At 36.6% G+C, this 15,648-nt stretch overlaps 3 protein-coding genes across 4 annotated transcripts; 2 read left to right on the top strand and 1 right to left on the bottom strand.

Annotated features, from left to right (window-relative positions):
* Positions 1–2,017: 2,017 nt before the first annotated feature.
* LOC128857323 (splicing factor 3B subunit 1) lies at positions 2,018–6,621 on the top strand. Its single transcript, XM_054093035.1, has 5 exons — positions 2,018–2,128; positions 2,342–2,740; positions 2,801–2,880; positions 2,959–3,141; positions 3,210–6,621. The coding sequence occupies exons 1-5, from the start codon at positions 2,101–2,103 to the stop codon at positions 6,492–6,494; spliced, it is 3,975 nt and encodes a 1,324-aa protein (XP_053949010.1). The 5' UTR covers positions 2,018–2,100; the 3' UTR covers positions 6,495–6,621.
* On the bottom strand, positions 6,602–8,285 carry LOC128857324 (inositol polyphosphate multikinase). The gene is made up of 2 exons (XM_054093036.1): positions 7,064–8,285; positions 6,602–6,880 (listed from the first exon to the last, which is right to left on the bottom strand). The coding sequence occupies exon 1, from the start codon at positions 8,136–8,138 to the stop codon at positions 7,116–7,118; it is 1,023 nt and encodes a 340-aa protein (XP_053949011.1). The 5' UTR covers positions 8,139–8,285; the 3' UTR covers positions 6,602–6,880; positions 7,064–7,115.
* Positions 8,286–9,099: 814 nt separating this feature from the next.
* Positions 9,100–13,459, top strand: LOC128857322 (probable nuclear transport factor 2). 2 transcript variants are annotated; one of them, XR_008453928.1, is made up of 5 exons: positions 9,100–9,355; positions 9,700–9,771; positions 9,829–9,927; positions 10,096–10,592; positions 13,177–13,362. XR_008453928.1 is itself a non-coding variant. In XM_054093034.1 (4 exons), exons 1-4 carry the CDS (start codon positions 9,248–9,250, stop codon positions 13,288–13,290), a joined length of 393 nt encoding a protein of 130 aa, XP_053949009.1. In that variant the 5' UTR covers positions 9,106–9,247; the 3' UTR covers positions 13,291–13,459. The 2 variants fall into 2 exon arrangements, 1 of the variants encoding a protein (XP_053949009.1); XM_054093034.1 differs by lacking the exon at positions 10,096–10,592 and having other exon boundaries at positions 9,106–9,355; positions 13,177–13,459.
* Positions 13,460–15,648: the final 2,189 nt, after the last annotated feature.

Genomic DNA, 15,648 nt, shown 5'->3' with positions numbered 1-15,648 from the left:
AGGTGTTTGGCCGAGCTATTCCTCCTACTTGTGCCTTGTGAAGTTTTAAGCCGACTCCGAACGACAAATGGTTTTTTATGAGGAGTTTTTTCATGGCAAAAATACTATTGGAGGTTTGGCATTTTCTATCGAAGAACGACCGCTATTAGAAAAAACGTTTTCTATCATTTGTAGTTTCATACACGTAGATTCGTATCTGCGCACTTCCGACTGGTACTAAAGCATCAATTTATTCGGTTACGACGGCCGTGATATCAATACAGTAGATAAATAAACAAAAAGAAGAGAAAGAATAAGCGAAAGTGAATACGACGCCAAGAATATAGAATAAACTCTGGAATATTCACATGATAGGAGTGCTCCACATCTCCAAAAGAAGTTGTAAAAATGAACCCGTTTTTGGTAAGGTGCAAAGTCAAGCGGATTGTTCATAGCATCGTTGAAGCTGACATTGACAGTGACAGTGACGAATGGACGTAACAGGCCTCCCCCAATCGGTCCGTTGCGTCTATTACGGCAACACATTTGACTGACATTACGTGTAAAACGTACCGCGGCGCCACAATGAAAGTATTGCCGCATATAAACAAAAAAAACAACAGATGGTATTGTCGTTAAAGCAAATATTTTATATATATATATATAGATTTCGTTGTTCATAAACACGTTTTTGTTGGTTGTGAAATATATTATAAAATAGATGCCTATTGAAGCGAAAGAGGATTTTAATGGAATTTATAGTAATCGTAGACGGTGGGTGAAACCATAATTTCGACGTCGGCATGCAAATTCATTTTTCAGAACAACTTGGTTAACCTAACCTTTTCTGGATAATATTGTAATTTGTGAGATCAAAACTAAACAATCTAATGCAAACGAAGAGCCGCGTGTTTAATTGTCAAAGCACAAATGAATATAAAGCCTCCAAATTCAGTTTTTGCCTTTTTATTTGGAAAACGCCATGGCTAGAAAGTATGTGTATGTGCGTCCAATTCTTGTGTTTGGTTGTTGTTGTAGCAGCATAAACATTCCCCATACTTACATTGGGGGAATGCTACTGGAGTGACAGGCCTTGGACGAATATAAATTCGGGTCGTTTCAATAACGTAGAACCGACTGTCGTGGAAACGACAAACGAAACAAATGAAAACCAAACTTGTGTTTGGTCGTTTCCTCTACTCTTCTTTTTCACAAACAAGTAATTCCCCTTCTCTTTCCCTTCGTTTGTTTATTGATGGACTCTTATATGACACGGCGAATCCGGAAGGCACAATCTGTTGCGCTATCACTCTTGGTTCATTACATTATCTATTCTGCTGTCAGAGAAATTCGTTGCCGCAACTGACGGAACAAACCCATTGGGTTGGGACTATAAGTACCTAGATTAAGGTGCTGGCAAAATGCAGGCTGGCTTTGCTAGCTGGGCCTCGATAACTATCAAAAATGAATAAAACAGTACTAAAATATATAAAATGAGAACAAATGACAGCTTTGCTTGAAGCGCTTGAATTGAACACCCCTGCTTTCATTTAATTTGATTTGGTTTAGCTTCATTTGTGAATTTTAGGTAGATTAGAGAGATTGAAGGAAAGTTAATAGATGCCATTGAAAAGCATAGATGTATAGGTATATAATTCTTGGATTGAAAATGTCCACGTTTTTGTCGATCTAAATATAATTCGCGCACCCAAAACTTTCGCCGTTGACATGATTGGTGTATCAACTTATACCATTAAAAAAAAATATTACATTATGTTTTCTCAGCGTCTATCAAACATCATGATTCAAAAATGTATTATGTGTTATTGAATATGGCTAACAGCTCTGCCTCCTATTTCTTTTTACGAATCTGATTGTGAGACCACGTCCAAAGCGCCCCTTTTGTCATACAACTTTTCAATAGCCAAGCAGAAGAAGAGCAGCAAGAAATGCCAATCTGCATTGGGCCAACACCTTTAACAAACTAATCAGTTTTAACTTTTTTCAAGTGTCTGGCAGCATTGTTATGCCAATTGTGACATTTAATTTATTTCACTAGCTTCCATCTCCCATTCTACGCACAGTGCAGCATTATATTTGGTATAACAAACGTTTGGAAAAATGGAAAATATCCCGCGTACGCACGAAGGTAAGTAATTATTACTGAATATTTACTATTATTAGTTTAGAATTCACATGTACATCAGTAATTTCAAGCAATATTGAAGTAGTAGTACATATTTGGGAAGATGTAATGTTCATCGATTCACTCACACTCAATGCCATACTAATTTTCCTTTTCACCCACCGTACAAACCATTTTATGGAATATTTAATCCATATTTATTTATATATTTTCTAGATATTGAGGCACAAATTGCCGATATTCAGACCAAGAAAAAAGAAATACAGAAAAATTCAGCGACTGGGGTCGGATTACTGGACAGTGGAGGTTTCTATGATACAGAATTATATGACGAAGGAGGCGGTAAAGGAAAGAATCGCTATGAAGGTTATAATACATCTATTGCGGCCAATGATGAAATGGATGAAGATGAAGACGATGGATTTCCAGTACCTCAGAAACGTACAGCGTATACGGCACCCTCTTCTGTCCTTAAAGATGTTACCCAGGGTAAGGAAGATGTTGATCCTATGGCTGATAGACGTCGACCAACAATAGCAGACAGGGAAGATGAATATAGGCAAAAGCGGCGCCGCATTATTATTTCACCTGAGCGTGCTGACCCTTTTGCTGATGGTGAGTACAATATATTATATCATTGTACGTACAATACATGTGCCTTAATTACATCTATAGGTGGAAAAACTCCTGATATTGGTTCAAGGACATATCCCGATATTATGCGTGAACAAATGTTAAAGGGGGAAGAAAATGAGGTGATTACAATGAGTACATTTATATAAAAAATAACTCTGGATGCAACTTCAAATTAAATATTTAATAAATGTTTACAGTTAAGGAGAAAAATCCAAGAGAAATCTAAGGACGGAACTTTAGTAAAATCTTCGAATGGAGAGGTACCGAAAGAGACAACTACACGCAAGCGGGGTCGTTGGGATCAAACAGTAAGCGAGAGCTTTGTACCCGCAAAAGTAGTAGCAACACCTAATAGTGCATCAACACCAACATGGGAAGATGTAAGCTCTCAAATGGGGATATTGTATAAAAACAAAACTTTTATTTTATTATAAATTATCTTTTTCAGAAAACTCCAGGCGATCATCGTTGGGATGAAACACCGGGTCATAAAGGCAGTGAAACTCCTGGTGCCACGCCTGGTCTTGGGACCCGCATTTGGGATGCCACACCTGCACATCCTATGACTCCAAGTCATGAGACGCCAGGTCATGAAAAGTCAGCACGACGCAATCGATGGGACGAAACACCAAAAACAGAGCGCGAAACACCCGGTCATAGCGGATGGGCTGAAACACCGAAGCCAGATCGTGGCACTAGTGAAAATGTTGTCGCCGAATTAACTCCCGGTGCTTCGAAACGAAGATCACGTTGGGACGAAACCCCATCAAATGCGACACCTTCAATGACGCCTTCTTCGGCAATGACTCCCAATCTCACACCGAGTATGACCCCACATACCACACCAGGGCATATTACCCCTCTCTTAACTCCCGGTGGTACTACGCCTATTGGAGTCAAGGCAATGGCCATGGCTACCCCAACTCCGGGCGCGTTAGCCGCTATGACGCCAGAGCAACTTCAGGCATACCGCTGGGAAAAAGAGATCGATGAACGCAATCGGCCCCTAACAGATGAGGAACTTGATCAGATGTTTCCGCCAGGATATAAAATATTACCGCCCCCTGCTGGATATGTGCCACTGCGCACACCTGGTCGTAAATTGATGGCAACACCAACCCCAATAGCGGGTACACCCGCTGGATTTTTTATTCAAGTTGAAGATAAAAATGCCAAATTTATGGACAACCAACCAAAAGGTCAAAACCTACCATTTATGAAACCAGAGGATGCCCAATATTTTGACAAACTACTGGTAGATGTGGACGAAGACAGTCTTTCTCCAGAGGAAGCAAAGGAACGAAAAATTATGAAATTACTCTTGACTATCAAAAATGGTTCGCCCCCAATGCGTAAATCATCACTTCGCCAAATAACAGACAAGGCACGTGAATTTGGCGCTGGACCACTTTTTAATCAAATCCTTCCACTGCTTATGTCCCCAACACTGGAAGACCAAGAGCGCCATTTACTTGTTAAGGTTATTGACCGCGTGTTATATAAGCTAGACGACTTGGTGCGTCCTTATGTACACAAAATTCTTGTAGTCATTGAGCCACTGCTTATCGATGAAGACTATTATGCTCGTGTAGAGGGCCGTGAAATCATTTCGAATCTAGCCAAGGCAGCAGGTCTTGCCACTATGATTTCCACGATGCGTCCAGATATCGACAATATCGATGAATATGTGCGTAACACAACAGCGCGTGCATTTGCCGTTGTGGCATCAGCCTTGGGAATTCCATCGTTACTACCTTTTCTAAAAGCCGTATGCAAATCAAAAAAATCTTGGCAAGCTCGTCACACTGGTATAAAGATTGTGCAGCAAATTGCCATATTAATGGGCTGTGCTATACTGCCACATCTAAAAGCTTTAGTGGAAATCATTGAGCATGGGCTGGTGGATGAGCAACAGAAAGTGCGAACTATCACGGCCTTGGCCATTGCTGCCTTAGCGGAAGCAGCTACACCTTATGGCATTGAGTCCTTTGATTCCGTTTTGAAGCCCCTCTGGAAGGGTATTCGTACGCATCGTGGAAAAGGCTTGGCTGCATTCTTGAAAGCGATTGGGTACTTAATTCCGTTAATGGATGCTGAATACGCCAACTACTACACCCGTGAAGTGATGTTGATTTTAATTCGCGAGTTTCAATCGCCAGACGAGGAAATGAAAAAGATTGTTTTGAAGGTAGTGAAACAATGCTGTGCCACTGATGGTGTGGAGGCTCAATACATCAAGGAAGAAATTTTACCGCATTTCTTTAAGTTTTTCTGGAATCATCGTATGGCTTTAGATCGCCGAAATTATCGCCAACTAGTGGACACGACGGTAGAAATCGCCAATAAAGTTGGCGCTTCTGAAATAATTAATCGGGTAGTGGATGATTTAAAGGATGAGAATGAGCAGTATCGTAAGATGGTAATGGAGACTATAGAGAAGATTATGGGCAATTTAGGCGCTGCCGACATTGATTCTCGCTTAGAAGAACAGCTTATCGATGGCATACTATACGCTTTTCAAGAACAAACAACCGAAGACGTGGTCATGTTAAATGGTTTCGGCACAATCGTAAACCAGTTGGGCAAACGAGTTAAACCTTACTTACCACAGATATGTGGTACTATTCTTTGGCGTCTAAATAATAAATCGGCTAAAGTGCGTCAACAAGCCGCCGATTTGATATCCCGTATTGCCATAGTGATGAAGACATGTCAGGAAGAAAAGTTGATGGGACATTTGGGTGTTGTGTTATATGAATATTTGGGTGAGGAATACCCAGAGGTTTTGGGCAGTATTTTAGGTGCCCTTAAGGCAATCGTTAACGTTATAGGTATGACAAAAATGACCCCGCCCATTAAAGATTTACTACCCCGCCTAACACCTATTTTGAAGAATCGACATGAGAAGGTACAAGAGAACTGCATTGATTTAGTCGGAAGGATTGCTGATCGAGGGCCGGAATATGTGTCAGCACGCGAATGGATGCGTATATGCTTCGAGTTACTCGAACTCCTTAAAGCACATAAGAAAGCTATTCGCCGCGCTACAGTCAACACTTTTGGCTATATTGCCAAAGCAATCGGTCCACATGATGTACTCGCAACTTTGCTTAATAATTTAAAGGTTCAAGAACGTCAGAATCGTGTATGCACCACAGTGGCTATTGCTATTGTAGCTGAAACTTGTCGGCCCTTCACAGTGCTCCCGGCGTTAATGAATGAATACCGCGTACCCGAATTGAATGTACAAAACGGTGTACTTAAATCGCTCTCTTTCCTTTTTGAATATATTGGCGAAATGGGCAAAGACTATATTTATGCTGTTTGTCCCCTGCTGGAGGACGCATTAATGGATCGCGATTTAGTACATCGACAAACTGCTTGTGCTGCTATCAAACATATGGCTCTCGGCGTATACGGCTTTGGATGTGAGGATGCATTAATTCATCTACTCAACTATGTATGGCCGAATATTTTCGAAACTTCGCCTCATTTAGTTCAGGCATTCATGGACGCTGTAGATGGATTGCGTGTTTCGCTAGGACCTATAAAAATTTTGCAATATACACTACAAGGTCTATTTCATCCAGCACGAAAGGTGCGTGATGTGTATTGGAAGATTTACAATTCTTTATACATAGGGGGGCAGGACGCATTAATTGCAGGCTATCCAAGGATTACTAATGACCCAAAGAATCAATATGAGCGTTATGAATTGGACTATATGCTTTAAAAGGCGTCGATAAACAGTGAGAATGTAACATTTTTACAATATTAATACAAACTATGTAGCAGAACAATGTTTTAGATGTAACAAGAATTCCGAAACAATTATATATAAATAGTTATATTTGGCTCAATTTCTGCACTTATTTTATTTATTTATTTGCTTAGTGATTTAGTTGAGTCTCAATAAAATCAGGTAAAATTGTATATTTTTCCATGTTGTTCTTGTAACATGAAAGGTTTGCCATATACTTTTGGAATGGAATGCTCTCGACGTAACAGACATTGGCTGATTATAAAACCGAGCGGTATTGGTAACAAAAACCTAACCGACATTATCTCCATCATATTGGTCCTTTGATTTCAGGTGTATGGGCCGATACTAAATTTGACCTCAAATATTAAAAAGAGTAAATTAGTTTTAGTACACTGCTCTTCATTTCTGAAGAATATTTAATTATATTATTGAACCTCTACTCATAGACATATATACATACACAGTACTGGTCATATTTATACCAAGAAAATATAATACAATATTCCTATAAAAAAATTAGTAATAGCAAAAATTCTTACTCGAATTTTTAATCTAAAGTTTAATATTTGTTCGCTTGTTTATGCCAAACTGTTATCGTTCCATGAGTTCCTCGAATACCAAAATTAAATTTTTTAATCCAAAAATATAATTGGTATCTAATGATTGGTTTTCGGCGGGGAACACGTGCGCAAAATCTATCATTTTTACTTTAACCCACTGTGCAATACTTGGAGAATATCCCTCGGGGATTTTTTTTATATTTATATGTGCGCTGCAATTGCTATGTCCATCGCCATTGGCCAATTGTTGCACCCCATTACAATGATCTAAATCATTTTGTTTTAAGTATTCTTCCAACTTTTCAAAGTCGTAAACTATTAATAAGGAACTGGCATAGAAATTGTAAAGTGTTTGCATCTTGAACCAGTCTTCTATTCTGTATAGTTGTTTGAGTATTTCATATACAAGTGGTCTGTAAACTTTTCCATTTTGAGCATTTATGAAGAGCGCAATAGTGGCGCGGAAACCGTCAGCATCCAAATTTTTTCCATACTCTTTGCTGTAGCGAAGTACTTTGCTCTCTTTAAGTGTATATACTTGGAAACCTGGTACGCAAAGACCCAACACCTGCTTGCAGCGTACATATTTTTGTTCTTCTACGCGACGTTTGTGCTCTGATGCCATAGGATCCCAAGTACGTTTTCCGACTTTAATATCCATTATACAAGGTTTTTGCATGCCGTATGTGAGATCCTCCATTTTTAGGAAAGTATGCTGACAGTTGTTAACAACTAATTTTACCATTTTATGGTATTTGGGCACAAGTGAACGTAGCGGCAGCAATAATGATCTTGAATCGTTTGATTTTTCAGCCTGTTGCAAATTTTCGTAAAAATTTAGTTCACGTTCGCCACATTCTGGCTTACCTAATGGCTTAAGTACACATCCACTGCTATCTTGTAAAAGGCCTACTGGAGCTGTATCAAATGTGTGACCAGCCACTTGCGTTTCCATTGCAGCAAATCCAGCAGGAAGTTGGATATCGAACTGTTCAGCAAGTGATCTATTGCTTGGGTCTATATTCAACATTTTTGTACAACTTTGACTTGGCATCGGTGGATAATCCCCCGCTACTTTATCTTAAACTCACTTGAAAGTACATATGAGTAATGATATCCAATAATACAAACGTATTTTCAATCACTCTGGCCAATTCATATCATGACTTATCCCAACAGTTAATTCAGCCTGAAACCGATAGGTGTATTGAAAAACGTTGCCACATATGTGAAAAAAACTTTTATTTGTTTTGTTAAGTTGCTTTTTCGAGCTCGTCTGAATATAATACAAATGAGATATTTAGAAAGCCTGTTATTTGATATATACGTTGCATAAAGATTTTTTGGAAAATATCGAACAAGTTAAAAACACTAAAAAAAAAAAAACTTTAGGCAAAGGTGGTTTTCGTTAATCACATTTTAGTCGTATTTAAATATAATTAAATCATATAGTACACTGCTGATTGGAAGGGGAGCTTCGTCAAACATCTAAAAAAGGATGCACGTGACATAGATAATTTATTCATTTAGATTTCTACCCAAAAACCTGGGTTGATGTTTTCTTAGCAATTGTTGTCGTATGTTGGAGCAAGTGTATGAAAGTTCACATGCTGCCATATGAAAATTTGACATAACTTTTAAGACAGAATAGAGGTATGCATCCTCAACTCGTTTTTCAGCTGTTCAACATCATTTGTCAGAATATATTTATTATTATATATCAGTTCTTCTGTTTTCAACAAAGGGTTTGACAAAATCAAACTTTCGAGAAAACCACTTCCTATTCAATATATTTTTATAACAACATCAAATACTACTAAAAAGGTAGGAGTTTCCTGTAAATATCTTAAGTTGACGGCAAACTTGTAATCACGGATATATGGATTTTTTCAAGTATCAAATTAGCAAACTAGTTCACAATAGAGTAAAAACGAGAGTGGAACTTACAGCATTCAGTGATACCATATTGAGTGTGAATTAACCTTTAATGTTGAAATACACCACAAATCATCTGGCTGCACTGGCAGCGCTCAATCAACCAATTCCGCATACGGCAGAGAGACGAACCAAATCCGTCGAAATTTGCACGGGAATAAATTCCTATTTTTTTTATAAGTTACTCGTATTTTTGCATTGTTTTAGTTATTTGATTGTAAAGTAATCATGGCGTTGAATCCACAGTACGAGGATATCGGTAAAGGATTTGTGCAACAATATTATGCGACTTTCGACGATCCCAACCTCAGAGCGAATGTGGCCAATTTTTATAGTGTGAGTGTGAATGTGGTTTGCAGCTGGTGTGACCGCTGTTGTCTTACCGCCCAAATCGGTGTCCGCTACTGCTGCTCCACCTATTGGTCTCTACGGAAGTAAATATGACTAATTTATATGTCCGGCCAAATGTTACTTACTTAAAGTATATATTTGCTTTAAAACGTTGAAGTGTCCAGAGCCGCCGTTTGTGCTATTTTTAGCATTGCCATGAAGTGAATTGCACGTTCCAACTATGTGCATTTCTTCTGGACCATTCCATAGGCAAAGTAGCAGTAGCGGCGCAAGAGTGTTATTTATAAGTAGTAATGAAGATTTTAACAAACAATATAATTGTACTATAGGCAACAGATTCATTTATGTCCTTTGAAGGAGTGCAATTACAAGGAGCTCCTAAAATAATGGAAAAGTTATCTGTGAGTATTTTTTATATAATTTTTATGATTTTAAATTAATTCTAATCTTTTATGTAGAGCTTATCGTTCCAGAAAATCTCGCGAGTTATAACAGCCATTGACTCGCAACCTATGTTTGATGGCGGTGTATTAATCAACGTATTAGGAAGGCTTAAGGTAATAGTAATTGTACAAAATAAATATAGATTATCGTCCTTTCTTTGAACCCTTTACCCCATCAAAAATTCATATCTCATTTGCTATATACATGTATATCTTTAAGTTGTCGAACTTGTTCCTTTTATTGATCTATTTGTGTACACGCTGCAATTGACGCTTCATTAGACCGATGATGATCAGCCACATGCGTACATTCAGACATTTGTTCTTAAACCAATAGGTGGTAGTTTCTTCGTACAACATGATATTTTCAGGCTGTCACTGCACGATGTATAGTACCGCGTACAATAAGCAACGCGTAAACTGCCCACGACTCGCTCCCGACAGTGAACGCTAAAGTTACTGCTCGTTAAATAGAAGAAAATTTTTAATAAACTATGCTATTTTGCTAACTTATGTTACCTTAATTAACGATAACGAAATGAAAAGAAAAAAAAAAAACGAATAAAATGGCAACAATTTAGGATAATAAATTTGACTGACTAGTGACTGTGTCGCGCGTAAAGTCGCCAGCTTTGCCGTCATCATCGCCTTTGCCGTCGCTGCCGATACGGCATGAAGTGTGATTATTACATGAAGCCTATTCAGCGTTTTCGGTGTTCAATCAACCATAAACGAAATCATATAGGTTACGAGCTGATGGTCACGAACATGAGTTTTACGTATGTAAAATTATGGGAATACTTTCAATTAACTGCCCCTTATAGATATTACTTTTCCCTTTAATGCTTTATGTGTTTATATTATTTTATTTACACATTGGGATTTAAACCCTAAAAACCTAATCATGGCATTAACAACATACATATATGGTATTTATTTGTAGCGTGATTCAAAAAATTTGTAACTATACCCAACTCACTAGTGCACTAGAGTAATATAACATAACCCACTTAATAAGGCTCATCCGAATCAAGAGAGAATATTAATAAATGTAAAAAAGTTCTGAATGATGTAAAGGATCGATTTGACTTAACAAGTTAGTTCGAGCAAGCGATGACGCAAATATGTATAAATTTTCAATCCTAAATATCAATAAGTACGTTTTATTTTGAAATGGGAGGATAACAAAGCTAACCTTTCTTATAATTGCTTCAAACTGTCAAAAAATTATATGTTAGTAAATTGTAAAGGTGCCCAAAATTTTATATACAAGCATGAGGGATTAAAAAAAAATATATATATATGTGATACTCAAATCCGCCGAAATATTTACATACATACATACATTGGGAGTTATATCCAGGCAAATAGTAATAAAATAGCATTCCTAGAAAGTTAGGGGAAATGAAATATGTCGTCACAACAATGATATACATACATATATGGGGAATGCTGCTGAAGTGACAGTCCTTGGCCGGATATAAATTCGGGTCGTTCCGGTAACGTAGAACCGACTGTCGTGGAAACGTCAAATACAAACGTTTTCAAATACATAGTAGTATATGTTGGTAAAATATTCTGCATTCAAGATTATGGCTGTTAAATTTTTATATTGTAAAATTCTACTTAATGCAATTCTTTATTGCGAACTGATATATTATAAAATTCTGCATTGCAAAATTACGGAAATGCGCACTTCTTATTATTCGTTCTTATAATTTTTAATACAGAATGTTCTTTTTGGATTTTTAAGATGCATATGTACCTTTTTCATTGAAAACATAACATACAATTTTTTCTTTACAGTATTTGGAAAAATATTATTTAGAACTTCCCTGTCCAATGAGTCATATGTGACTCACGCGAGCGTTTTAAAATAAGTTCATGAGTCATATGTGACTAATTTCTTTATACAATAACCTAACCTAAAATAATATAAATCTACAAAATAATTTATTAAAATCATATATTATGACATATGTATGTACATAAATGGATCTTATTTAGCGTATCAGAAAAAAACACGGCGTGGAGCATTCACAAAATGCATTGTATGTGGACAGGGAAGTTGTTTAAGAATTGCGGCCTAAAATGAATTTTTATACAGAATTTTAAAACAGAAATTTAAAAAATACAGAATTATGACACAAACTAAGCTATTTAGAATTTGTATTACATTTTTTCCAAAATGTTGATTGATGTATTATATTGTAATGTAGAATTTAATACCTCTCCCATATGATCACTTTTCTCCGGCAGTCGGTTTTACGTTAACGATTACCAATTTAGTAGTATGTTAAATTTATAGGCACCGTTTTATGCTGTTACAATCAAAAACATAATACACATTTTGAAAGAGGTCATGGTTTCCCCAACTCCGAATAAAAAAATAGCAAAATGAGTAGGTAAATGATTAGTTTTACCAGTTTTGTTAAAGTTAATTACCTATCTTTAGAACATTGCAAAAAATTTAACTTCTGAAAGTAAATTATAAATATCAGGGATCAGCAAATAATGATCTAGCCCTTACATATGGAGCTTTTTAAAAAGGAAACGAATTACCAACAAATTTAAACTGAAAATCTAGTGTAACATAAACAATGTTCTACGTTGAAAAAGTTATATTCATTTTTGTAATGGAACTTCTTGTTAACCTAATATTAGATTATTTTGCATGTAGCGCTTTGTGGGTGATGTTGACCCATACTCATAAGCATTTTTAAAGTATTAATACATTCGATTTATGTACGTCCAAATTTTATGTCAATAGTTCTTGCATTGTGACAAGTGTGTAACGGAAAATTATTAAAGGACGCTAGGCCGCTTAAAAAATAACAGAACTCCCCTGCCCCTTCCATTATTAATACCTGTTCACAATCTAACTATTATATATTTCTGTTCTCAATAGCTTTGCAATGTTAAAATATCCAACACAAAGTTAAGTGCCTGAAAGTTTACTTTATTTTGCTTAATAACTAAATCTTAAAATATTTTTGCATAATGAATCAACATCGACTAGGAGTGACCGCGATTGGGTTGTCTGACAAGAATTGCAGATGACAGTAGATATAATTTGTGAATCAGAAAAGTTTTGAAATCAATTCTATGTTGTTACGCAATTAGCAATCGTATGTCATTATAAAAAGATATAACGTACCTAACACTATGCACAAACCGTCTAATATTTGGCTAACCATTCCATATTGTTATTTATATGCTTAATTCTTCATTATTTCCGCTGTCTTTATGCAGATGGAGTTGCTTTAATTTACATATGTATACAATTTTTACTTTATTATTATTTAATATATATTATTGGTATCTATAAACATATCATAACTTGGGTAATTTTTTTATTTACAGTGTGATGAGGATCCACCTCATGCTTTCTCGCAAGTCTTCGTATTGAGGCCACTCGGCGGTACATTTTTCTGTGCACATGACATCTTTCGTTTAAATATACACGACACAGCCTAGTTGTGTTAATATTTTGATTACATTTATAATGATAATGATATAAATATATTAAAAAAATGAAGTGATTGTAATAACGTTAGAAATTTTGTGGCATTTATTTCGTGCAAATGTAATAGTTCTGTCACATGAGGTTATCATTTTACGAGAATAATATTGCATTGCATTTAAATGGATTGTTTTTGTCACGACTCTTTGAATGGTGCAACGTCTGAAGTAAAAACCAATAGCTGTACCATCCATACCGCATAATTAGTTTTAAAGTGAGAAAAAATGCATGTCGTTGCTTATTTCAGATATTCAGAAAGACTAGCTTAAACACTTTAAAGTTTATTATAAATAAATAATACTCAGCTCTGGAATAATTTTTCGACTTATTAAGAGTTTATTAGGACATCAATAGTATTTTTGTAGAATTAGTGTGAACATTTTGCTTTTCGAATCAAAATTTTGGATAAACTAATTTATATGTTTTATATGGATGAAATCTGATTAGAAAATTTTCTGAAGAATCATTTATTTTTATGTAAGCAGAATGGTTTCATGCTCGAAAATAACATTTTACTTGGAAGCTAATTGAAAGTTAACTTCCTGTGATCGTTCGTTTCATTATTCCTGTTGTTGTTGTAGTAGCATAACATTCCCCGTGCATATACGAGGAATGCTGTTGAAGTGACAGTCCTTGGCCGGATATAAGTCCGGGTCATTCCGGTTACGTAGAACCGACTGTCGTGGGAACGACATCATCTATCAAAGTGACGTTAAAATGAATGCCCCTAATATCATTTTAATTATGAAAAAGGGAATTGATCCAGAAAATGCGTTTACGGTACAAAAATAGAGGGAAAAGACACTGATACAGATACTGCTTATCGGTCTTGTTGGATACTGGAATACTTACATACGAGGAATGCTGCTGGAGTGGCAATCCTTGGCCGGATATCAATCCGGGTCGTTTCGGTAACAGAGAACCGACTGCCGTGGAAACGCTCAATCAATTTAGATTTATTAGGTCTTGCGTATGTATATAATTTTGTTTGGTGAACACCGTGCAATTGTTGCACCGAATACTAAGATAGAGCTCAAGGGTGATGGATTTGGATGGGTTTGGCCAATGACTATGGTGAAAAACCAAATTATGAGGGGAATTTCGACTGACACGGATTTTTCGTAAACACACACCGATTACGTCAGCCAATCAGCTGGTTCTTTCAAATTCGCTGAGAGCTGGTTGACGGTCTGATATTGGTCACCTCTTTGGGATTTGCTAGCGAATGTTCAATTTAGTACTCGAGAACATGTTATTTAACATTTGCGTCTTATCATGTCATTAACATTCTCTGCTCTGTGTTCATTAACATTCTGTACTTATAAAGGGGGGTTAAATTTTAAGGGCCGATGTTGAATGTGAACCACACCTAAACGTCAACGACACCGTTGGACTTCTTTCCTTGGGGTTATTTGAAAGAAAAGGTGTACGTCGATAAGCCAGCAACAATTCAAGAGCTAAAGGATGAGATAATTCGACACATTAACGGCATTATGCCTCAGCGTCATCGAAAATTTGGACCATCGGATGGAGGTATGCCGCCGAGGCCGCGGCGGCCATTTGGCCGATATTTTGTTCCATACGTAATTGAGCCGTACTAATATTATCATAATAAAGAGAAATGACAATAATTTCCTAAAGAAATTGTATTTTATTCAAAATCAACGCCGGCCCTTGAAACTTAACCACCCTTTATATACAAGTTGTTGGATGGTGCTGTTTTCAGTATGCGCCCTTAAATATGCAGCAAAAACTTGATTTTAAGGACTCTAATGATGCCAACTGTAAATGTTTATATGTATTTATATATCAAGGCCAATCGAATACTGAAGGTGGAGTCTTCCCAAAACAGTTGCTTTATTTTTCGTGATTTTGACAAGTCTGTCATCAGGCTCCTTAGCAATACAAAACCAACAAAAGGAAGAGAGCGTTCATGTTCGTGAAAATTCAGTGAATGGCTTGGAAATATTGTGTTCAATTGTGTAAATCCACCAAATGCAGTTTTTATTTCATTTTTATGTCTGTGTGTGTAATTTCTTGTGTTTTGTAGTTTCTATTGCTTTCCCCTACTCTTCCTCTTCACAAACAAGTAATCCCCCTTCCTTTTGTTCGTTTATTCATGGGCTCTGACGACACAGCGAATTCGGAATTCGCAACTGGTATTCTATCATCCTGGATCAGTACCGGTAACTATGGTTTGACAGCTGAGTATGTGTTGACATTCAGTAAGGTTTAGCAAGTCGTCATGAATCGTTTAACGACAGAACAATGCTTCCAAATTGTGGAAATTTATTTTGAAAAAAAAAATAAAT

This window comes from Anastrepha ludens, chromosome 3, assembly GCF_028408465.1.
Source record: "Anastrepha ludens isolate Willacy chromosome 3, idAnaLude1.1, whole genome shotgun sequence".
Classification (NCBI taxonomy): Eukaryota; Metazoa; Arthropoda; class Insecta; order Diptera; family Tephritidae; genus Anastrepha; species Anastrepha ludens.
Note: the sequence above shows the minus strand (reverse complement) of the source record. Positions and strands in the feature narration are given on the sequence as shown.